The following is a 25,840-nucleotide window of genomic DNA, read 5'->3' on the forward strand; positions in this document are numbered from 1 at the left end:
ACATGCATAATGAAACATAAAAGCAGCTTTTGCGTCAACGGCCCACAAAGTCCAAGGATGTGCTAGGGACAAGCCACAAGTGTTGCCATGCTTCTGGTGCCAACATAGTATGCCCACAACTTACTAACCCTAACCCATGCACCTTTGAATGCGGGAGAGAACCTACGCAGTCACAGGGAGAACTTGCAAGCTCCTTACAGACAGTGGCGAGAATTGAACCCTGACGGCTGCTGGTGCTCCAAGGTGTTACACAATCTGCTACGCTACTTCGCCTTCTTGGTTTCTGGTATTTGAATATTATGGATCTTAGCAAGGTTGCTCCAAGCTGCTATTGTCTTTACTGCTATCTGGTAAATAATAAGAATATGGCAAACTCTTCTTGGGCTTCCAGCCGTGTACAAGCATCGATTATAACCACTGTTTCGATGACAAACTCAGCCATCTTCTCCAGCGATGATGCCTGGGCAGGGGTGGTATTTATGCCCCTGTAGTCCATCCCTCCTGATTGGCTATTTCTCATCCAATCAGGTTTCCGTGCTCCCACCTTGTTTATAATCGAATTCCAGTTTTTATTTAGATTGAGACCTTCGTCTTTGTTAAAGTTCTTTTCCTTTAGTTTTATTTCGATGACTTTCTTTACCAGGCGGTGCCAAAACCCATCGACACAGTAGTTTTGTGCCAAAGGCAATCCCCTGTAGTCTGTCCCAATGGAAGGAAGCCCGAGAAGAGTTTATTCGCCATATACCCCAGGAAATCACTAGATCCTTTTTCAATGGATTATAACAGCTCAGGGGACCTCATGAAACTTTCAAAGTTCAAAGTAAATTTATTATCAAAATACATACATGACCTAGAATTTCACTTTCTGCCAGGCATTCAAAGTAAATACAAAGAAACAAAAAAAAACACAGACAATAATAATAAGTAAGAAATAAATATTGGGCACATGAGATGAAGAGTTCCTGAAAGTGATTCCATAAGTTGCGGGAGCAGTTCAGTTTTGGAATGAATGAAGTTGAGTGAAGTTATCCCCTCTGATTCAACTTGAGAGGTAATAACTATTCCTAAATCTGATCCTGAGGCTCCTGTACCACCTTCCTGATGGCAGCCATGAGAAGAGAGCATGATCTGGATGATGGGAGTCTCTGATGATGGATGCTGCATTCCATGCAGATGTGTTCAATGGTGCTTTAAAGCTCCTGTTGATAGCATTGAAAGATTTTAATATTAATGTGGGTGGACCATAAGACCATAAAATACAGGAGCCCAAGTAGGCCATTTGGCCCATCGAGTCTGCTTCACCATTCAATCATGGACTGATTGAATTCTTCCAGTCATCCCCATTCTCCTGCCTTCTTCCCATCTCCTTTGATGCCCTGGATAATCAAGAACCTTATCTATTTGTGCCTTAAATGCACCCAATGGCTTGGCCTCCACAGCCGCTCGTGGCAACAAATTCCACAGATTTACCACCCACTGACTAAAGTAATTTCTCCTCATCTCTGTTCAAAATGGACGTGCTCTCTTGTCCCAGATTCCCCTACCATGGGAAATAACTTTGCCATATCTAATCTGTTCAGGCCTTTTAACATTTGGAATGTTTTTATGAGATCCCCCCGCCCCCTTCTCCTGAACTCCAGGGAATACAGCCCAAGAGCTGCCAGATGTTCCTCATACGGTAACCCTTTCATTCCTGGAATCATTCTCGTGAATCTTCTCTGAACCCTCTCCAATGTCATAATATATCCTTTTCAAAATAAGGAGCCCAAAACTGCACACAATACTCCATGTGGTCTCACAAATGCCTTATAGAGCCTCAACATCACATCCCTGCTCTTATATAGCTCGAGAAATGAATGCCAACATTGCATTTGTCGTCTTTACCACTGACTCAGCCTGGAGGTTAACCTTTAGGGTATCCTGCACAAGTACTCCCAAGTCCCTTTGCATCTCTGCATTTTGAATCCTCTCCCCACCTAAATAATAGTCTGCCCATTTATTTCTTCCACCAAAGTGTATGACCATACATTTACCAACATTGTATTTCATTTGCCATTTTGCCCATTCCCCTAATCTATCTGTCTCTCTGCAGACTTTCTGTTTCCTCAACACTACCCGCTCCTCCACCTATCTTTATATCATCAGCAAATTTAGCCACAAATTGATTAATCCCATCATCCAAATCATTGACATACATCATATAAACCAGCAGTCCCAACACAGTTCCTGTGGAACTCCACTGGTAACCGGCAGCCAGCCAGAATAGGATCCCTTTATTCCCACTCTCTGTTTTCTGCCAATTAGCCAATGCTCCACCCATGGTAGTAACTCCCCTGTAATTCCATGGGCTCTTGCTAAGCAGTCTCATGTGCAGCATCTTGTCAAAGACTTTCTGAAAATCCAAATACACCATTTTCACTGCAACTCCTTCATCTACCCTGCTTGTCATTTCCTCAAAAAAATGCAGTAGGTTAGTCAGGCGGGATTTTCCTTTCAGGAAACCATGCTGGCTTTGACCTATCTTGTCATGTGTCTCCAGGTATTCTGTAATCTCATCCCTAACAATCAATTCCAACAACTTCTCAATCACTGATGTCAGGCTAACAGGTCTATAGTTTCCTTTCTCCTACCTCCCACCTTTCTTAAATAGTGGAGTAGCATTTACCATTTTCCAGTCATCCGGGACAATGCCAGAATCTATCGAATCTTGAAAGATCATATTTACTGCCTCCGCAATCTCTCTAGCTACTTCCTTCAGAACTTGAGGGCGCATTCCATCAGGTCCAGGAGATTTATCCACCCTCTGACCATTAAGTTTCCTGAGCTCCTTCTCAGTCGTAATTTTCACTGCACATACTTCACTTCCCTGACACTCTAGAATGTCTGGTATACTGCAAATGTCTTCCACTGAATATGCATTCAGTTCCTCTGCCATCTCTGAGTCTCTCAATACAATATCTCCAGCGTCATTTTCTATTGGTTGTATATCTACCCTCAACTCTCGTTTACCCTTTATATACTTAAAAAAGCTTTTAGTATCTTCTTTTTATATTAAAAGTTTCCTTTCATAATTCTTCTTTTCCTTCCTAATGACCTTCTTAGTTTCCTTCTGCAAGTTTTTAAAAAGTTTCTCAATCCTCTTATCTTCCCACTAGCTTTGGATTCCTCTTACTTGTACTTTGGCTCTGACTTCACTTGTCAGCCATGGTAGCATCCTTCTTCCAATCGAAAATTTCTTCTTATTTTGAATATTTCTGTCTTGCACTTCCCTCATTTTTCACAGAAACTTCAGCCATTGCTGCTCTGCTGTCCTTCCTGCAAATGTCCCTTTCCAGTCAACTTTGGCCAGTTCCCCTCTCGTGCCGTTGTAATTTCCTTTATTCCACTGAAAAAAGGATTGGAATTAGTTTCTCCTCAAACTTTTTTTTTTTAATTTTTTTATTTTTATTTGGATAAGGAATTCACAAGTATCATGAACTTTTTTCACATGTATAACCTTTTCCATTTTTTTATATATGTATAAAACTATAATTATTTATACATTCCTAAGTACACATTAAGATGATATAAAAAGAAATTAGACACTTAAATAGATAATTATGTGCAGTTGAAATTCTAATCTATTAGGCTAAGTAATGATATTAGTTGTTAAGAAAAATAGTAATAATAGTGGATTAATAATAATTTCCATATATCTCTTCTGGACCATTTCTTTCTGGTCCAAAATGTTGTATGTAAGCCTATGTAACAACCATTGTAGGTGTTTATATCCTAACTTGTTCATGTTTGCTCCTACCCCCAAACATAATTATCCAATCCCTATGTACTCACTTAATTTTATCATTTTTTATCCCTTTCCCAAATCTTTTCCTTTACTTGTGTTAGTTCTCCATTTTCCAAAAAAAAACAAAAACAGTAAACATTTAGACCAGGGGTGCTTACGTTAGCAATATTACTGTGTTGATGAGAAGAGCAGTATAAATCATTAGGAGAGTCATCTAAAGTCTGCTCGCTTTGGGGTTATATATTCAATCCATTTATTCCAAATTTGATAAAATTTTTCTTTTTGAATTCTCAGGGAGTAAGTCATCTTTTCCATTTTAAATATTTCCAAGTTAGTTTCGTGCCAATCTTCTAATGTAGGTGATATTGGATTTAGCCGTTTTCTAGTGATTGATTTCTTACTTGCCGCTAAAAGGGCCTGCAGCAACTTTATATCTTCCTTCTGTTCAAGAAACAATATCTCCTCAAATTTCAAAGTGAACTTGATCATATTGTGATCGCTGTTCCCTAAGGGTTCCTTAACCTTAAGCTCTCTTATCGCCTCCAGATCATTGTGCAACACCCAATCCAGCACAGCTGATCTAGTGGGCTCAACAACAAGCTGTCCATATTGTCCATATCTTCAGTTTCCCTCACATCCATGTGTCTGTCTAAATGTCCCTTAAAAGTCCAGCACACTCCTGGCATCCTCCACTCCCTGTGTTTAAATGAAATATCTTTATTGTCATTACAATTTGTCATGCACCAATACAGCGAAAATGAGTTTGCAACTCTCGTACTCAATGCTATAAAACAACAAACAAAGTATAAAAACAATAAATAAATCAAGTAACCAGCCAGTGCAAGCAACGTCCAGCAGTACAAAAGCACAACTCAGATGCAGGACAGCCATAAAACCAGTATTAAAGTAGCAATATAACAAATTTATGGATGATGCTTGATAGATTGGTTCAGAGCAATTATAGCTCTGGAGAAAAGGCTATTTATCAGTCTGGAAGTGTGGGCATAGATAACATCCAGATGGAAGAAGTTCAAACAGATGATTGCATGGGTGTGCATTGTCCTTACAGATGCTTGTAGCTTTCCTTAGGCAACGAGAGCTGTAGGTGTCCTCCAGGGCTGGGAGCTGTGTCCCAGTGATCTTCTGTGCGCAAGAGATGACCTGCTGTAGTGCTGTCCTGTCAGCTGCTGTACCACACAGAGATGCAGTATATTAAGATGCTCTCTATGGTGCAGCGGTAAAAGGTCACCAGCACCTGTTCAGGTAGACCAGCTTCCTTCAGCGTCCTGAGGAGAAACAAGTGTTGCTGTGCTTTCTTAACTATTGTTGTGGTGTTAGTGAACCAGGTAAGGTCTTCTGAGATGTGTATTCCCAGAAACCTGAAACTGGACACTCTCTCCACTATGTCTCCGTTAATGTAGACTGGAGTGTACTTGTCATCCCGTGACTTTCCAAAGTTGATAATTCGCTCCTTAGTCTTTGCTGTATTAAGAGACAGGTTGTTCTCTGAGCACCAGCTCTCTAAGTTCTGTACCTCCGCTCTGTACGCTGATTCGTCTTTGTTGGAGATCAACCCGATCACTGTTGTGTCATCTGTGAATTTGACGATGGTATTGGTGTTAAGTACAGGCACACAGTCATAGGTGAAGAGGGAGTAGAGTATGGGACTCAATACACAACCTTATGGTGTACCAGTGTTCAGGATAGTAGTGGAGTACAGGTGAGGGCCCAGTCCCACTGCCTATGAACGCTCTGACAAGAAATTCAGGACCCAGTTGCAGAGTGATCAGCTGAGGCCTAGCTGGTGGCAAAAAAACTTGCCTCTCCTTTCAACTTCCATCTTCTCACCTTAAATGCAGGCCCCCTGGTGTTAGGCACTTCAACCCTGGGAAAAAGATCCTGTCTCTCCACTTTATCTACGCCTCTCATAATCTTATAAACCTCTATCAATCTCCCCTCAGCCTCCGCTGCTCCAGAGAAAACAGCCCAAGCTTGTCCCAGTGTTGCCATCAGGTAGAAGGTACAAGAGCCTCAGGACTCCACCACCAAGTTCAAGAACAGTTACTACCCTTCAACCATCAGGCTCTTGAATAAAAGGGGATAACTACACCCACTTGTCCATTCATTGAGATATTCCTATAACCAGTGGTCTCACTTTAAGAACTCTATCTCATTATCTCATATTCTCATTATTTATTGCAATTATATTTGTATTTGCACAGTTTGTTGTCTTCTGCACTCTGGTTGATCTTTCAGTGATCCTGTTATAGCTACTATTCTATAGATTTGCTGAGCATGCCCGTAGGAAAATGAATTTCACTGGTGTATGTGGTGATATGTGTGTACTATGTTAATACAATTTACTTTGAACTTTTGAACTTTGTGTTTCTCCAGCATTTTGTGCATTCGTTGCTCAACATTTCCAGCCTTGGCAGAATCTCTTGTGTGCCAGATGATTATAGTATTTGTCACCCATCTGTTCCACCTTTCAGAATAATTTACTAAGGCTAAGACAAGGTTGTTTACTTTGTACCTTTCATTCGCCTGTACTGACAATGGCCTCCATGCCTCCGATTCCTACTTCTCCTTGCGTGAACTTGCTCTCACTTCCTAATTATTTATCTCCTTTACACAGTTGCCCTGGAAATCACTGGCCAGCATCGTCCAATTCTATTACATGTGGAAGACCACGGACAGATACATCCAGCAGGTGAGCAGGTACATTATATATAGTGTCCCAGGATGGGTGCATAATGTGAACTTCTGCAAAGTCTCCTCTGGGCCTGACAAGGTGCCCCATCACCAGATCTGGCCGCCCCAAGGAAAGGAACCGTAGCTGCTGTGTGCTACTGCCACACAAAGAACATTCGTTCCAAGTAACGGTTGCTGTTTTTCATTTTGCCAATTTTCCCCACACTTTCACCTTTCCATTGAGCTGAAAGATCTGATAAAAGCACAGGTGATGGCCCGAAGCCAGCTCTCGCATATTGTAATAATAACCAGGAACAACATCCTTTCCTGTTAACTCCTTCCTTCTAGATGAAAAACCCACTGGTGCGTGTTTTCCTTGAGCACCCTCTTCTGCATTGTCATTGCCAGTGCTACTGTTTTTTTTTTTGGAGGAGTGAATTCTTCACCCTGCATCATTTTAAAAACCTCTCCACATTCAGAGTTCTTTCCTGTTCCAATGCACTTTGCCTTACCACATCTAACCAGGGTGCCCATGAAAGCACATTAAAATTACAAGTGCATAGGTCTTTTTTTGCATCAAGATTACACTAATATCAAATCTCACTAAATAATTAGATGTGACAAGATGAGATGTTGTACAATTTAATTTGGCTGTTTTAATTTCTTTTTCAATCTTGGTTTTCCCCAACCTACTTCAACACAAATCCCTGGAGGGCACTCCTTGCATCTCTAGTGGAATCTGGTTGGTCATCACTGGATTGCAATGAGGCAACATCAGTGAGTTTTTGTATCTTCCGGGATAAAAAGAGGATTCTCTGAATGGTCACTTAGTGCATGTGGGTCTTTCTGTATTTGTTCTAAGATCAGTCTCATTGCAGGGTCACTCATGACATTGGTAGTTGCTATTAGCTGCAGCATTGTTGACTGTGAACACATCTTTCCTGGAAAGATTGGTGGAATAATTTGCACCTAACAAGATCCGGAAACATAGCGGTAATGACAGGATAATTTACACTCAGTGGCCATTAGAAGCTAGATGGACTGTGACCATAAACAGGTGCACATGGTCAGTAACAATCCTCAGGTAGTCTGTGGCACATGATTGCTATTTTCAATGCAAAATTGGTTTTAAGGGACCTTGTTTGTGCCAAGAAAACATTCCCCACACCACCGCCACCAGCCTGTAGGGCTCCGACACATCAATGGATATATCCACAGCCTCAGATAAGCATGGATGGTTTCCACAAGAGCTGCTCTTTGGCTCTGGAACGATTTTTGTCTTGTGCAGTCTCTAATCAGCTTTCTTTCCTTTTACTGCAGAAACGGTTGAAAGTAGCTGAAGCCGACAGCAAGTTGAAGCAGGTCTACATCCCCACTTAGTAAGTGACTTTCTGCACTATCGTGACTGCTGTGAGCATGTGATAAATTAAATGTTTCTCCAGTGACTTTTAAAAAAAAAAACCTGGATAATCAAATGTTTTTATTCCTGTAATGGTAGAACAATTTGCACCCAACAAGATCCCAAAACATAGAGGTAACGACAGGATAAATTACACTCAGTGGCCATTAGAAGCTGGGTAGGCTGTGACCATAAACAGGTGCATATGGTCAGCAGCAATCCGCCGGTAAACTGTGGCATTTAAACAATGCACAATTGGTATTAAAGGACCTTGTTTGTGCCAAGAAGACATTCCCCACACCATTACACCACCGCCACCAGCCTGATGGACAGGAATGAACAGTCAATGTTTCAGGCTGACACCCTTCTTTAAGCTATTCCTCTCCATCGATGCTGCCGAGACCCTGCACCATTTTGTGAGTTACGAGGGTAGAATTAGTGTAAAAATGAACACTTGATGGTCAGTGCAATCTCAGTGGGCTGAAGGGCCTGGCTCAATGAGGTATGATCGTTGTGGAGGAACGTTAAACCCAGCCCTTGCAAAAAAAAATCCTGAAGTTTAAAAAAAAGTTAGAATTCTCCTTAACACCTTGACTCTTAATTAGAGTTCCTCTCAAAAACATCTTTGAAAAATAGAGGGCTATGCGCTAGGGTAATTCTAGGCAGTTTCTTGAGTAGGTTACATGGTCGGCACAACATCGAAGGGCCTGTAACGTGCTGTAGATTTGTATGATTCAATTAACACGGCTACGAAAATACACTCAGTGACAACTTCATTCGGGACACCCGTACACCGCTCGTCAATGCAAATATCTTGTAAGGTTACCCTGTGGCAGCAACTCAAGGCATAAAAGCATGCAGACATGGTCAAGAGGTTCAGTTGTTCAGACGAAACACCACAATGGGAAAGAAACATGATCGAAGTGACTTTGATGGCAGAATGATTGTTGGTGACAGATGGGGTGGTTTGAGTATCTCAGAAGCTGCTGATCTCCTGGGACTTTCACACACTTCACTCCATCTTAAAAGGTTGCCTTCCACAGGCTTTTAATCTGATCAATCATTCTAGTTAGTCCCCAGCCCCCTCTATCGATTACCTCAGGCACTGCACTGTAAACACTTTTAACCACTTTTTATACTGCTTGAAAGTGGCTTAAAGTGCAATGCAGTATAAATACATGCTTATATTGATGCACATTTTATTCCATATCCTAACTTTTAAACTTATTTTATATAATTCTTTATTCTTTATAATTGTTGAAAGTTGCTGTTTTAGTTACGTGTCACACCCTGACTGACACCCCACAGTAAACTCCTATTGCATGTAAATGTACACTCAGTGGCCACTTTATTAGGTACACTTGTACACCTGGTTAATACAAATATCTAATCAGCCAATCATGCAGCACCAACTCAATGCATGCAGACATAGTCAAGAGGTTCATTTGTTGTTCAGACCAAACCTCAGAATGGGGAAGAAATGTGATCTAAATGACTTTGACTGTGGACTGATTGCTGGTGCCAGACGGGGTGCTTTGAGTATCTCAGAAACAGCTGATCCCCTGGGATTTCCCACGCACAGCAGTCTCTAGAGTTTACAGAGAATGGTGCAAAAAACAAAAAACATCCAGTGAGCGACAGTTCTGTGGGTGAAAATGCCTTGTTAATAAGAGAGGTCGGAGGAGAATGGCCGGACTGGTTCAAGCTGACAGGAAGGCGACAGGAACTCAAATACCCATGCATTACAACAATGGTGTACAGAATAGCATCTCTGAATGCTGAACACCGCAAACTTTGAATTGGATAGACCACAGCAGCAGAAGACCACACCAGTTTCCACTCTGGTACCTAATAAAGTGGCCATGGAGTGTATTTGACGAGTAATGCTGATCCTTGACCCAAGTTAGAACTACCACAGGAAAGCACACTGCGGCTGTTAGTGCCCTCCTGGGGATGTTACTGACCCAATGTTAAATCTGTGGCACCAGTCACTAATATTCTGCCCCAATTATTTTTGAGAGTAAGTGAATGATTAATCCTGAGACCTTGAATCATCAATACTAAATCACTGGAGCGCACATCCCTTACCACGTTTCATAAGGCGTAAGCCATGGGAGCAGAATTGGGCCTTTGATGCCTTGACGAATCAAGAAGCCATCAAACTCGTTTAAACATACTCAATGGCTGTATTGTTCTGTGGGTTTTCTATGTTTCTATGATTTGATCTCCACGGCCATCTGTGGAGATGCAAGAATTCCACATATCCACCATCCACTGGCTAAAGAAGTTCCTCCTCATCTTAGTTCTAAAGGGACATCCTTCTGTTCTGTGCCTCTGGTCCCAGACTCCCTCATTATAGGAAACATACTCTCCACATCCACTCTATCAAAGGCCTTTTTAATATTTGATAGGTTTCAATGAGATCGCCCTTTCATTCTTCTAAACTCCAGCAAGTACAGGCCCAGAGACAGCAAACACTCCTCATATGTTAACCCCTTCGTTCCTGGGATCATCTCATAAACCTCCTCTGGACTCTCTCCAATGACAGATCCTTTCTCAGATAATGGGCCCAAAACTGCTCACAGTACTCTAAGTGCTTTCAGACCAACGCCTTATAAAGCCTCAGCATTACATCCTTGATTTTTGTTTACTAGTCCTCTCAAAATAAATGCAAACATTGCATTTGCTTATCTTTTCATCATTACTTGTAATATTTTCCTCAACGTTTATAACCCTGTTGGGGTTCTCCTTTTTGTTTCCGCAATGTTTGTTGTAGATATCAAGTGCACGGGGGACCCAGATGATCACTGTCAATGTTTGTGTTCCACCTCACCCTTTCCTTCCTCAACTTGACCCACTTACTGTGGCTTTCTCTCACTTGTACTTAGAACATAGAACAGTACAGCACAGGAACAGTCCCTTCAGCCCACAATGTTGTGCCGAACCAGCTAAAAAATAAATTTTTTAAAACCCTAACACTAATCCCTCCATCTTCCTTACATCATGTGCCTATCCAAATGTCTCTAATGTATTTGCCTCTATCAACATACCAGGCATCCTCCACTCTGAGTAAAAGAAAACTTACCCCTCACATCCCCTTTGAGCCTACCCCTCTCTCGCCTTCAATGCATGCCCTCTGGTATTAGACATTTTGACCCCGGGAAACTGATACCCCCCTGTCTACTCTATCTATACCTCTCAATCTTATAAACCTCAGTCAGATTTTCCTTCAGTCTCCACCGCTCCAGAGAAAACAACCCAAGTTTGTCCAGTCTCTCGTGATAGCTCATGCCCTCTAAACCAGGGAGAATTTTTATTTTCCTATCTTTTGCTAGTGGTCTAAATGCAACAATGTATTTGTTTTATCTTTTTCCCCCAATTCCACAGCACAAAACCAAATCCCAATCAGATTGTGTCCGTGGGGTCAAAAGGAGGGTTGATGAATGGCGCAACAGGATACCAGAAGCCGGCCGCTGGCCTGACCTGCGAGAGTTGTCACAGTAAGTGAAGATGGTGTTGCTGGGGCCTGCGTGGATTGTAAAGCTTAAACTGTACGCCACTTCGTGTGATAATCAGGTCATTCACTGGCAACTCCTAATCAGGAAAGTGCTTTTGGAATGCAAACACTGAAGTACATAAAGCGGCCAGCTGTTTGTGCATAGCGCTGAGCACTGGAGACCAGGATTGGGGGGGAAGGAGAGGGTCGCGATCTGCACTCGTGTGTTAAGAGTGGTGTCGTCGTCACCGATGAACTGGAGTCTGAAAACTCTCATTCGTTCTTCAATCGCACTTTATTTATTTGTGCCCGGCCCCTGTCATCAAGCTGCTCTGAAGTCTTATACAGATTGACTAGCAGATTACGGAGACTGACCATTTGTTAAACTGTGTATGTTCAAATTCCGTATTTGCAAAATCAGTTGCCATTCACAGTGAATGTGATAAGTCAGTAACAACTGCCAGCTAACAACCGATTTGATACTTTGAAGTTAGTAAAGTAATTGTCCTTTAGTTAGTGCATGTGCCTTGCATTCTTCTGTGACACCCTTGTTTTGTTTCTATATGCCAAATGGTTCCAGTCCCCTGCTGTACAAAGAGAAGCTATGCTCGTCAAAGATCTTCCTTGCCTGGACTGACTGCACACCGTCTATATAAACCATCCTTGCGTGGACACTATCTTACCCTTACCATAAAACCATAAGATATAGGAGCAGAATTAGGTCATTTCGCCCATCAAGTCTGCTCCGCCATTTCATCATGGCTGATCTATTTTCCCTCTCAGCCCCAATCTCCTGCCTTCTCCCGGTATCCCTTCATGCCTTGAACAATCAAGAACCTATCAACCACTGCCTTAAATGTACCCAACGACTTGGCCTCCACAGCCACCTATGGCAATGAATTCCACAGATTCAACGCTGTTTGGCTAAAGAAATTCGTCCTCGTCTCCATTCTAAAAGGACATCCCTTTATTCTGAGGCTGTGCCCTCTGGTCTTTGACTCACCCCACCATAGGAAACATCCTCTCCATATCCACTCTTTTGGGGCGTTTCAACATTTGATAGGTTTCAGTGAGATCACCCTTCATTTTTCTGAATTCCGGTGAGTATAGACCCAGGGCCATCAAACACTCCTCGTATGATAACCCTTTCAATCCCAGAATCAGTTTTGTGAACCTCCTTTGAACCCTCCCCAATGTCAGCACATCTTTTCTTAGATAGGGGTCGAAAACTGCTCACATACTCCAAGTGGGGTCTCACCAGTGCTTTATAAAGCCTCTATTACATCCTTGCTTTTATATTCTCGTCCTTTTGAAATGAATGCCAACATCACATTTACCTTCCTCACCACCGACTCAAGAAGTTACCTCACTGCAACTTCCATAGTGTCAGATTTAAAATTTTAAAAGACAGAGAAAGAATAGTAAAATTATATTTTCAGCAAAGACCATTTGTCTTTGACAGGAAAAACATCAATAAAATTGAAATAGTATAGAAAAAATTTATAAGGATGTTGCTGGGCCTTGAGGGTCTGAGTTATGGAGGGAGGGAGGGAATGTCGACTCAGACCATGGGAGGCCTGCGTCAGGCATTTTGATGCCCTACAAAGCGCAGATTGGAAGTCTGTGTGGGGCGCCACTCCTCGTACAGATTATGGGGAAGGGTTGAATAGGTGAGGACTTCATTCCCTGGAGTGTAGGAGAATGAGGGGAGAGTTGATGATATACAAAATTATGAGGGGTGTAAATGGGGTAAATGCAAGCAGGCTTTTCTACTGAGGTTGGGTGAGGTGAGAACTAGAGGTCATGGGTTAAGGGTGGAAGGTGAAATATTTAAGGGGAGCTTCATCACTCAGGATGATGCAAGTATGGATCGAGCTGCCGTCAGAAGTGATAGATGCGGCTTCAAATGCAACATTGAAGAGAAGTTTGGATAAGTATGTGGGTGGGAGGCATATGGAGGGCTATGGTCTGGGTGTGGCTTGGTGGGTCTAGGCAGAATAACAGTGCAGCATGGGTTAGATGGGCCAAAGAGCCTGTTTCTGTGCTGCAGTGACCCAAAATGGTTACTGTGCCACAGGGAGCATCTGCAGTCAGCCATGCGATAGTTATTAGATCATAATCTGCTTTCCCACCATACCCAGGACCCTGGAGCAGAATCCCTCCCTTCCTTTGGCGAAATGGTGTAAACGTTTGGCAGAGTCCATGGGGAAAGAGTGGGAACTAATTGGATTGCTGTGTGATAACTCTATTAGTGACCAGTCTGCTTCTGTGAAAACAGACACGAAAAATCACCATATCAAACCAGTGAGATTATTGTCATATCAGCTACGCCTGTAGTGAGTGTTGAATAGATCAACCTATCTTGGAGGTGGAGATGGTTCCGCTGAGCTTATTTGATCAGACCTGTTGGTGAGGGGAATCTCAGGGGTTATTTTGCTTTGATGCTCCATGAACAGGAATCATGTAGGCTTAAGTGCTGAGTTGTTAATATTTTGTTTTTAATGATCTGCTGAGTGTATAGGTCTTGTTCTGCACTGTGGTTCAGAGGAACATTGTTTTGTTTTTGTACAGTGAGGTGACAATAAATTTCAACTTAAATTTGAGACCAAGGACCTTGACCTGTGCCCGTACCTAGAATCACTCTCCTGGGTAGTGTGGGTGGGGGGTAAAGATTGGATAAAGGTTAGCTTTACTCGTCACACCCACATTGAAACAGTCAGTGAAATGCGTCATTTGCATTGACGAACATCATAGCCTGAGAATGAGCTAGGGGACACCCCACAAGTGTTGTTACACTTCAGGTACTAAGTATGCCCACAACTCGCTAACCCTAACCCACGCAGTCACAGGGAGAATATATAAACGCCTCACAGCCAGCAGGAATGGCAAAGCATTGTGCTCACCGCTACACTACCCTGCCACCCTCCTCCCTTGGCGTCCCTAAATGTACCAAACCCGTGATTCCTCCCAGCACTGCGGGGTACTTCAGCTCACAAAGAACTTTGGGTGATGTAGAGGAGGGGAGTGGGTATACTCAGTCAATGAGCCCAGTGTTAGTTTCTCCTACAATAACTGGAAGGGTTAGTGCCCCAAGGGATGGGGGCTGGGGTGGCAGGCCTGCAGGGGAGGTTCATGAACACAAAGCCATAGGTTTCTGTGCTTCCTAACCCTAACTTGCATTAAACCGTTCTGTCCTCCAGCCACGCAGTCTCAGCAGTGGTACGCCTGGGGACCTCCCAACATGCAGTGCAGGCTGTGTGCGTCCTGTTGGATCTACTGGAAGAAGTATGGTGGCCTGAAGACTCCAACAGCACTGGACGGTGACAAGCAGCGCCTTCCCTCGGTAAGTCTGTGACTACTGTTGGGGGCCCTTCGTTGGTCGGGGGTCAGCCATGGATATTGCATCCAGGGCAGTACAATACGGAGAGCAAGCTGCTGCCCTTGTAGCAGGCTCCCCCTCTCCACACAGCTGATGAACCCAAAGGAATGGCAGAGACCGATACAGTTTGACACCAACAGTGTTGCAGGAGTTGCTAGTCAGCGCTGAACTCAACGTCAAACTGCCTGAGGGACTCCAGCTCTGGATTTTTCCTCGGGGCTTACTGCCAAAGCCTTCCCCCATGAGTGGGTATGGCTGCAAGGCCACAGGGGTTTGAGATCAGAGTTTTCCTTCTAGATGAGCTGACGAGCCCCATCTGTCCGAAGCGACTGGTTTTAAGGTGTAAGTAATCTGCCTTTGCCCCTTCCTCCTGTCAGTAGAAACGGTTCCGCTGGGCTTAGTAGCTAAGCCACACGTGAAGGCCAGGAGCTGGACTTGGTTGTTAAAGGCTGTTTGGGACACACACTATCGGGAGCATTAAATAGGTATGACTCCACCCTCCCCCACCTCTGTGTGTGCCTGCATTTAATGAAACTAGGAAAGGCAAGAGAAGGAATGTGAAATGAATGAACTGGCCAGCACCTGATAGAGTGAGGAAGAGTATCTTCCATCCTGATGTTGTGACATTTATTAGTCTTTTCAGATGCTGGATACTCTGGCACGTTTAAATTTCTACACAATGAGGTTTTTTTTTCATCTTTTCCCTTGCATTTATTCGATAATCAGCTTACTATTCTCACATGTACTAATACACAGTGGAAAGCATGCCATGTATTGCAAGGAGAAAACAATGCAGGATGTATTACAGAGAAAGTACAATGCTTCTTCTCAAGCCCATCGCCCCTACTAGGGCATCGGTCAGCGACTGCAGCTCGCCAGACTTCTCTGTCCTGGGCCAGTCTTTCGGGTTGTCCCTGGGTTACTCCACCTTCGAAGCTCTTTCCTCTCCCAGGGACAAGTTCTCTGGAGCTCCCGTTAGCGTTTGTGCAGCTCTGGGTCTCTACAGGACGCCTCAGCCCTCATCCTTTCGCAGCCTTACGTGCAATGCAGGCAGACAATCAGGTCCGAGGGCCACGAGGTCAAGTTCATTTTTATTGTACCAGAGATCGGTTCAAGAGGTCTATAACAGGTGTAGAAGCTGTCCTTGTGCCTGGTGGTATGTGTTCTGAAGCTTGTGTCTTATCCCTAACAGAAGAGGGGAATGAGGGAATAACCAGGGAGTAGGCAGGTATTCAGTTGCGTTGGCTGCTTTCCCAAGGCCAGCAGGTGTGTAAAAGGAGTTCATTGCCACAGATGGCTGTGGAGGCAAAATCATTAAGGGAGAGGCAGAGGTTGATATATTTAAGTCGGAAGTTGATAGGTTTTTGATTAGCAGGAGGTTGTGGGGAGAAAGCAGGAGAATAGTATTGAGAGGGAAAATAAGTCAGCCGTGATCAGTGGGCTGAATGACCTAATTCTGCTCCTGATTTATGGACAATGTCTTGACACTTTAAGCAGACTAGTTGCTGTGGTAGGGTGCTTTCTGTCTTCTGTCTTTTCTCGAATCGCCACATTGTGAACCTTCTGCTCCTTTCGCTTTGCTTTCAGGAGCCCAGGTCGAAGGGCCTGTGTGGGCGCCAGGACGGCCAAGGCTTTCTGTCCTACAACAGCTCCAAGCTCCTGGCTAAGAACCGGCAGACATTCCTCCTACAGACGACCAAGCTGACCCGCATCGCCCGGCGGCTCTGCGAGGACATCCTGCGGCCGCAGAGGGCCGCACGACGCCCCTACTTCCCCGTCAACATCGGTGCCATCAAGACCGAGTGTAAGTGGGGCTTTTTATTGAAGAGTATTTAGGGTTCACTTGATGCCTCTTTCAGGACCAAACAGAGGTGTACTTTGACCTTGTAGGTGTGTTGGAAATCATGAGGGGTATGGATAGTGTGTATACACACCAGTCTTTTTCCCAGTGGAAAAGGGACTTAAAGACTAGCGGGCATAGGTTTTAGATGAGAGGGCAAGATTTAAAAGGGACCTGAGGGGCAACTTATTTACACAGAGAGTTGTGCATGTATGGAGCAAGCTGTCAGAAAAAGTTTTTAAGGTGGTGATGGCATCCGTCATGTCCGATGATGACGGGAGACCTGTGCAGGAGAGTTTTTAAAGTGGAAAAGCCATTACATTGGGGCAGTTCCACGCTCTCAACCTCAGAATTCAGAAAAATGAGAGGAGCATAAAATTATGAAAGGGATAGATGAGATAGGGGCAGGAAGGTTGTTTCCACTGGTAACTTGGGCCCTTTTCTCCTAAGTGGAGCACAGGCCATTGATGACCTCCTGTCTCCATTGTCCTCTGGAGTCGATGGCATGTTTGGGCTTCATCAATGCTTCTGTAATCCATTGCATCCATTGTACAGGTCAATACAGCTTCACCAGAGCCCTGTTGGCCAGCCTTGTCCTGTCTCTCACGATGGAGATGTAGGGTTGGACTTCGATTGGCTTCCAATGGTGAGTGAGACTAGCCTGAAGATTTGGGGGTATGGATTTTGGATGAAGGTGAGAAAATGCTTTTCTCAGAGAGCAGTGAATCTGGAAATCTCTGCGCAGGGAAGCAGTAGAGGTACCTCGTTAAGTATAGTTAAGGCACAGTTTAGATTGATTTTTGAATTGCAGGGGAATTAAGGGTTATGGGGAAAAGGTAGGCAGATGGAGCTGAGTCCACGGCCACATCAGCCACGATCTTATTGAATGGCCGAGTAGGTTTGATGGGTCAATTTCTCCTATTTCGTATGTTCTTGTCTAATTCTAACTTTAAAGGTCTTCCACTTCATGCTGTTGCTCACAACACAGACAGCAAGGACAGTAAGGTAAATGTCCACCCTGTTCAGAACATCCGTTAGTCACAGGGTGGCACGGTAGCGTAACACCAGCGACGTAGATCCGGAGGACGTACAGGTCCCCGTGGGCTCATTGGGTCGGAAGTGTCTGCCACCATGCTATATCTGGAAAGAAATAAATAGTTATAAAGAGGTCTGGTACAGTTTGGGAAGGTCAGAGTTAGGGGTCAAATTTGGCAGTCGTAATAAATCCAGTTTGGAATTCAGAGGAAACTTGCACACCCGGGAGAAACAACAAAAGGGAAATTGGACGAGTCGAGGACGTGATGATAGAGGTGTTGGATCCTGATGTTTTTGATCCGAGGCTCTTCAGAAGTCAAGAATGAGGCATAAAACTTGTGTCATGATCACTTAGTTAAGAGTAAAAAGGACAAAGGACGAGGGGGAGAAAGAGAGACCCTAGTGGCAGGGAAAAGAACAGAGAAAAGATCCAAAATGGTCTTCTTGTACCAGGTTGCTCATTCCATTGGATTTTCATGGATAACAGTTAACCAAGTTAGCCCCTATTCAATTAATGTGATACCTGCACCAGAAAGATGCAGAGGAACTGCAACCATTGAAACATTTTTTATCTATCTATATTATATATATAATTAATTATCTAAAAGTGTAAACAAGCAGAGGAAAGTTAAACTACAAGGAAATGACTATTATAGAGGAGAACAGCACAGGAAGAGGCCATTCGGCCCACAATGTTGTGCTGAACCAGCTAAAAAGCAAATCAGAAACACCCAAACACTAATCTCTCCTACCTACACCATGTCTCTATCCCTCCACCTTCCTCACATTCATGTGCCTATCCAAATGTCTCTAAAAGCTTCTAATGTATTTGCCTCTACCACCACACCAGGCAGCACATTCCAGGCATCCACCACTCTCTAACTAAAAAACTTACCCCTCACATCCCCCTTGAACTTACCCCTCTTGATCCTACCCCCCTCATCTTCAATGCTTGCCCTCTGATGTTAGACATTTCAATCAACCACTTCACCGAGCTTCTACACTCTGTCCGCAGAAGCCCGCCCACTTGCTCCCTGCGTGACTCCCTTGTCCATTCATCCCTCCTCACTGATCTTCCACCTGGCACTTATCCTTGCACGCGGAACAAGTGCTACACCTCCTCCTACACCACCTCTCTCACTACCATTTAGGGCCGTAAACAGACCTTCCAGGTGAGGCGACACTTCATCTGTGAGTCACATACCATGTTCGGTGCTCCCAGTATGGCCTCCTGTATATCGGTGAGACCCGGCATAGATTGGGAGACAACTTCGCTGAGCACCTCCGCTCTGTCCGCCAGAACAAGTGAGATCTCCCAGTGGCCGCCCACCACTTCTCATTCCCATTCCAATATGTCAGTCTGTGGCCTCTTCCACTATCGTGATCAGGCCACACTTAGGATGGAGGAACAACACCTTATATTCCGTTTGAGTAGCCTCCAACCTAATGGCATGAACATCAATTTCTGAAATTTTGGTAACGCCCCCTCAGTCCCTTCACCATTTCCCATCCCCTTTTCGCTCCCTTACTTTATCTCCTTGCCTTCTCTGGTGCTCCCCCCCTTTCTTCGTTCTTCCACGGCCTTCTGCCTCTTTCACCAATCAACTTCCCAGCTCTTTATTTCATCCCTTCCCCTCCAAGTTTCACCTATCACCTGGTGTTTCTCCCCTCCCCCACCTTTAAAATCTACTCCTCAGCATTTTTTCTCCAGTCCTGCCAAAGGGTTTCGGCCCGAAATGTCGACTGTACTTTTTCCATGGATGCTGCCTGGCCTGCTGAGTTCCTCCAGCATTTTGTGTGTGTTGCTCATGCCTCTATCAGATCTCCCCTCAGCCTCTGGCACTCCACAGGAAACAACCCGTTTATCCAGCCTCTTGTGATACGGTCTAATCCAACAGAGGGGACATAGAGGAGTGGGAGGAAGCTTGTGTTGAGGCTAAACTCCAAAACGGAGCAGTAGATCATGTTTTCAAAGTTCTGTACTTGTGTTCCTTCCCGCTGCCCCCATATTGGGAGGAGGTGGGTGAAGGATGTGAGTTCCCAGCCGTCAGAAGGATGACATCACCAACCCCTTTAACCTGGCATCACTCAGTGAAAGGTAGCAACAATCAGACGGCAACGAATTTCACAGATTCACCACCTGTGGCATAAAGAAATTCCTCCTCATAAACATGAGAAAGTCTGCAGATGCTGGAAATCCAAAGCAACACACACAAAATGCTGGAGGGGCTCAGCAGGCCAGGCAGCATCTACAGAAGTGAATAAACAGACGATGCTTTGGGCCAAGACCCTTCTTCAGGACTGAGAAGGAAGGGGAAAGATATCGAGTGAAAAGGTGCGGGGGGAGGAAAAGGAGGCTAAAGGTGATAGGTGAAGCCAGCTGGGTGGAAAAGGTGAAGGACTGGAGAAGAAGGAATCTGATAGAGGAGAGTGGACCATAGGAGAAAGGGAAGGAGGAAGAGACCCAGGGGAAGTGCTAGGCAGCTGAGAGGAGGCAAAAGGGACTAAAGGGACATCCTTCTATTCTGGGGCGGTGTCCTCTGGTCCTAGACTCCCCCACTATCTCCACATCTACTCAGGTCTATCCAGGCCTTACAATATTTAATAGGTTTCAATGAGACCCACCTCTCATTCTTCTAAACTTCAGGAGTGTGGAGCTGTCAAATGCTCCTCTTTGTGTACTGCGCATGAGCCTCTTTGTATGTTTAAGAGAAAAGTGCCTGCCCGCTGTGTGATCTGTTAAGACTGGTACACCTAATGTGGGGTCTGGGGCAGAAGCCCTTACATTAGATGGACGTCTACTGTGGAAGAAGAGGAGGCTGTTTGGTCCTGCTGAATTATTAACGGTTAGAGCATTCCTTCCAGGCACCTTTCATCTGCCTCTTGTGCAGATGGTCGGTTCCTTCAGAGCAATTCCATACTGAGCAGCTCCCACTGTCTCTGAGATTTCATGAACCCTTTCCATTTTCTTTCCTCCACACAGGTGCCATCAGACTCCCAAAAGCAGCGTTAAAGCCACTCAGGATCCGGCCTGTCGCGAGGCCGTCGTTAGCCACTATTGTGAAGGATTTGGCGGATCTCGGTACGTTTCTTGCCGACTTTTGAACTGTGGCGGTGAGACCGTGGTTTGCCTTCTGTTTCCGGCCCTTTTCCTGCTGCCAGGGAGTAAAACTGGGTGACAGCCAACTCCGAGAGATGGTTTCCACGTCCACTCTACCTCTTCAAACACATGAACCTGAGGTTGTTTCCCTGAACTTTAAACCAGGCTGAAGGTTTGTGGCGTTTGTCCTGGGTGGGGAGGGGCAGTGAATGGGCCACACAAACACTGACACAACTGTGTGGTCCTTTTCAGACCAGAAGACATCGGAGCAGAATTAGGCCATTCTGCCCATCGTCTGCTCCGCCATTTCATCATGGCTCATTTATCTCTGTCATCCACGTTCTCCTGCCTTGACCCTGTAATTTTGGATGCCCTTACTAATTAAGAACCTATGAACCCTTGCTTTAAGTATACCCGGCAAGTTGTTGTTCATGTAGATGTAACCTCTCAGACTTAAGTTGGAGAACCAAATAAATGATTCCAAACCACTGAGCACAGTAAGAATAAAAGACCATAAGATATAGGAGCAGAATTAGGCCATTTGCCTCAGAGACGTGTTCCACCGTTTCATCATGGCCGATCTATTTTTCCTCTCAGTCCCAGTCCCCTACCTTCTCCCCGTATCCCTTTGTGCCCTGACCAATTCAGTATCTATCAACCTTTGCCTTAAAGTATACATAGACACTTGGCCTCCACAACTACCTGTGTTCCACAGGTTCACCACTCTCTAGCTAAAGAAATTGATCCCAATCTCTGTTCGAAATGATACCCCTCTATTCTGAGGCGCTGTCCTCTTGTCTTAGACACTCCCACCATAGGAAATCTCCTCTCCATCCACTCTGTCAAGGTCTTTCACCCTTCATTCTTCTGAATTCCAGTGATGACCCAGAGCCATCAAATGCTCTTCATGTGACAAGCTGTTCAATCCTGGAATCATTTTTGTGAATCTCCTTTGAACCCTCTCCAGTTTCAGCACATTCTTTATAAGATAAGGGGCCCAAAACTGCTCACAATACTCCAAGTGAGGCTTCACCAGTGCTTTATAAAGTCTTAACATTACATCCTTGTTATTTATATTCTAGTCCTCTTGAAATGAACGCTAACATTGCATTTGCCTTCCTCACCACACTCAACCTGCAAATTAACCATTAGGGAATCCTGCAGATGGACTCCCAAGTCCCTTTGCACCTCAGTTTTTTGTACTTGCTTTCCATTTAGAGAGTAGTCAACCCTTTCATTTCTTCTATCAAAGTGCATGACCATACACTTCCTGACACTGTATTCCATCTGCCACTTCTTCGCCTATTCTCCTAATCTGTCTAAGTCCTTCTGTAGCTTCTCTACGTCCTCAAATCTACCTGCCCCTCCACCTACCTGCATATCGTCTGCAAACTTTGCAACAAAAGAATATGACAGGGTGTGCTCTCCACCCTCTTGTGTGGTCACTTAAAAAGTAAAGTACCCAAAGCAGCTGTAGGAAGGAGCGAGGCAGATCTCAGTTCCCCAGGGCAGATGTTTCAAAGGTCGAGTTTATTGTCATTCAACATTACACACGTATGCTGCCAAGCAAAGCAACGTTCCTCCGGACCGTGGTGCACAACACAGTACGTATAACACACACAACACGTAAAGTAATATTACCACGGTCCGATGGTGTGGCAGCATCTGCACTGGACTTCGAGGCGAGTGGGCCTGGGTTCAAATCTGGCCGGCTCCTTGCACGCTTTCCATCCATGCTGGGTTGAATGTCGAGGTAGCAACTCGACACTCAAAAGGTTGCCACCCAGTGTGCCACAAGGCTCGGAGGAACAACAACAAATTAATAAATTATAAAATTTATTTCAGAAGACCAACGTTTAGCATAAGTTGCATTTACGACTCGGGTTAAAAAGTAAACAGTATAACGCTTTTGGCGCTTCACACGTGATAAGACCTGGGTGGTGACAGGGAGTTCAGTATTCTTACAGCCTGGGGAGAAGAAACTGTTTTCCATTCTAACAGTCCTTGGCCTAATACTACGACACCTCCTCCCTGATGGTAGGGGATCAAAGAGATTGTGGGACGGTTGGGAGGGAGCCTTGATAATGTTAAGGGCCCTGCGTACGCAGCAGTCCTGAAAGATATCTGGGATGGGTGGAAAAGAGACCCTGATGATTCTCTCTTTTTGCCGCCTCTTATATTTCACACTGTGTCCATCTGATCTGCAGCAGCACGAGGTCTAATGAAGCCAAGGATTCTGAAAGGGAGTGAGACGAACCGGACTCTGCTGAATATCAACCGTGGAGCGGTGTCCTTGCTGGGCAAACGCAGCTTCAATAAGCAGAATGGGGTTCAGGGTAAGTTATTGTGAACCTGCAGCTTTCAAAGGTTGGCTGGCCAAAGATCAGGGTTCCTGTTGGAACCAGAGCAGCACACACTAGAAGAACTCAGCAGGCCAGGCAGCAACTATGGAGACAACATTTTGGGCCTTGACTCATCATCAGGATGGTCAGAAGCGTCCGCTGTTTATGCTGCTACGTAGATGTTGGCTGGCCTGTTGCTGAATTCCTCCAGTGTTTTGTGTGCGTGTGTTGCTCTGAATTACCAGCATCTGCAGAATCTCTTGTGTTCCTGTTGGAATCATCCTGGGCTTAGCTGTCTTTGACTTGACGAGAATGGTATGCTGTGAGGATGTTAGAGAGGGTATGTGCATTACCCTATTGAAGATACTCTCACTGGACAATTTGTCACGGACCTTCTGTGCCCTGTATTATGTATGTTTGTGGTCTTCTGCTGCTGTATCCCATCCACGTCAAGGTTCGACGTTTCACACATTCAGAGATGCTCTTCTGCACACCACCATTGTAATACATGGTTATTTGAGTTACAGTCACCTTTCTGTCTGCTTGAACCAGTCTGGCAATTCTCCTCTGACTTCTCTCACTAACAAGGTGTTTTCACTTTTTTTTTGTTTTTTGCACTATTCTCTGTAAACGCTGGGGACTGTCATACGTGAAAATCCCAGGAGATCAGCAGTTTCTGAGATATTCAAATCACCCCTTCTGACACCAATAATCATTCCGCGGTCAAAGTCACTTAGATCCCATTTCTTCCCCATTCTGATGTTTAGTCTGAACAACAACTGAACCTCTTAACCGTGTCTGCGTACTTTCATACAATGAGTTGCTGCCACGTGATTGGCTGATTAGATACTTGCACTAATGAACGGGTGTGCCCAAAGAGTGGCCGGTGGCTGTCATTACAAAGTAAGTCATTTAAAGCAGACTTGTCAAAACTACTTCTCTCATGAGGTGATGAATCTCTGCAATTTCGTTCCCCAAAGGCAGTAAAGAACGGATCACTAGAGATGTTTAATGTGGGTGTAGAGGAACATCTGAAAGGTCAAGGAATTGAGGGCTGTGGGGAAGATTGAGGCAAGCCATGGTCCTACTGTGGAGGCTAAGTCAAAGCAGAGCTTGATGGGTTAGAAACATCAAAAACCTACAGCATCATACAGGCCCTTCAACCCACAGTGCTGTGCCTAACATGTACTTACTTTAGAAATTGCCTAGGGTTACCCATAGCCCTCTATTTTTCCAAGGTCCATGTACCTATCCAGGAGTCTCTTAAAAGACCCTATTGTAATCCGCAGGTTCTTGATTAGTCAGAATAGCAAAGGTTACAGGAAGAAGCCGGGAGAATGGGGTTGAGAGGGAAAATAAATCAGCCATGATAGAATGACGGAGCAGAAACAATGAACCAAATGGGCTAATTCTTCTCCTGCGTCTTATGGTCTTAAGGCAGAACAGGCTTAAATGTCCAGATAGCCTACTGTTTTATTTAGTATTTCCCTGGTACATAATAATTCTGTTAGCTTTGAAGGTGACCTCCTTTACCTTTTGAGAGGCATGCACTCAGGCACACAAGTTCCTGTGCATCTCAGCTCTGTCGTTGGCTGTTTTTTTTTGTTTTTCTTGCCTGTAATGGGAAATTTCACATTTTCTCACTTAGCGTTCTATCGGGCAGGTCCCGAAGGGTCTGTTAGAGACTAATTCTGAAGGTGGGAGGGTGTTTTTACCTGTTCAGCTTTCATGGTGGTTTGATCTATTCTTCTAATAATGATTTTCCTTTTCCTGTTTTCCCCTCAGGAGCTTCGAGTCCTGTTCACATAAGGCAGATGGTAAGTATGTGAGCACTGTACAGGCCTAACCTATTCAAACTTTCCTTGTAACCCAGGTCCTCAAATCCCAGCAACAACCTTGTAAATTTTTTTCTGTACTCCTTCAATCTTATTTACATCTTTTCTGTAGGTAGGTGACCAAAAGTACACAAAATACCTCAAATTGGACCTCACCAGCATCCTACACAGCTTCATAATATCCCAACTTCCATAGTCAGTAGTCTGATCTACGAAAGCCAATGTTCCAACAGCTCTCTTTACCACCCTATCTTGCTGTGATGCCACTTTCAAGGAATTATGGATCGGTATTCCCGGATCCCACTGTTGCTACTGCATTCCTTAGGTCCCCTACCATACACTGACGTAGGAAACAGCCTCTTGATCAAACCAGATGTTGAGAGATCCAAGTATCACCCCCTCAGTATCGCAATTCCATCTTAATGCCATGCACTGTTTTTTCACATTGTTGTCTTCAACTGAGAGCATTTCCCACACCACAGTCGGTGAGATGAGCCTTACTGGGCAGCACAGTATCATAGCGACTTGTATAGCACTTTACGCCACCAGGAACTCAATTTAAATTCCATCGGTGTCTGTCAGGAGTTGTTACATTCTTCCATGCCTGGGTGGGTTCCGGTGTCCTCCCATATTTCAAAGACATATGGGTAAGGGTTAGTGAGTTGTGGGCGTTACACGTTGGCGCCAGATGCATGGTGATGCTTGCGGTCTGCCTCCAACATATCCTCGGACTTGCTGGTCATTGACATAAAACAACGCATTTCTCTGTATGTGTGACAAATAGAGATAATCTCTCTGAGCTTCTGACAGTAGGAAGGATCACTGAATCAGCTATACGAGAATTACTGAAAATTCACTGGACAATTATACACACATGGGCGATTATATAAAGCACAAAACTCTGGTTAGGCCACATCTGGAGTTATCACGTACAGTTCT

At 44.5% G+C, this 25,840-nt stretch overlaps 1 protein-coding gene and 1 long non-coding RNA gene across 4 annotated transcripts in view; one reads left to right on the forward strand and one right to left on the reverse strand.

The window, feature by feature from the left end:
• Window positions 1–25,840, forward strand: part of mta2 (metastasis associated 1 family, member 2) — a 106,761-nt gene that overhangs the window by 74,973 nt on the left and 5,948 nt on the right. For all 3 annotated transcript variants that reach the window (XM_072245941.1, XM_072245939.1, XM_072245940.1), the window contains exons 10-17: window positions 6,420–6,494; window positions 7,796–7,854; window positions 11,262–11,374; window positions 14,571–14,713; window positions 16,337–16,553; window positions 20,608–20,706; window positions 22,932–23,060; window positions 24,852–24,883. In XM_072245941.1, coding sequence (XP_072102042.1) covers window positions 6,420–6,494; window positions 7,796–7,854; window positions 11,262–11,374; window positions 14,571–14,713; window positions 16,337–16,553; window positions 20,608–20,706; window positions 22,932–23,060; window positions 24,852–24,883 — 867 coding nt within the window. The remainder of the gene's footprint in view (window positions 1–6,419; window positions 6,495–7,795; window positions 7,855–11,261; window positions 11,375–14,570; window positions 14,714–16,336; window positions 16,554–20,607; window positions 20,707–22,931; window positions 23,061–24,851; window positions 24,884–25,840) is intronic.
• Window positions 852–24,937, reverse strand: LOC140189256 (uncharacterized). The gene is made up of 4 exons (XR_011883482.1): window positions 24,782–24,937; window positions 22,366–24,681; window positions 3,173–3,385; window positions 852–1,199 (listed from the first exon to the last, which is right to left on the reverse strand). It is a non-coding gene; the product is annotated as an uncharacterized lncRNA (long non-coding RNA).

The sequence above is a fragment of the Mobula birostris genome, chromosome 28 (genome assembly GCF_030028105.1).
Source record: "Mobula birostris isolate sMobBir1 chromosome 28, sMobBir1.hap1, whole genome shotgun sequence".
In the NCBI taxonomy this organism is placed as follows: Eukaryota; Metazoa; Chordata; class Chondrichthyes; order Myliobatiformes; family Myliobatidae; genus Mobula; species Mobula birostris.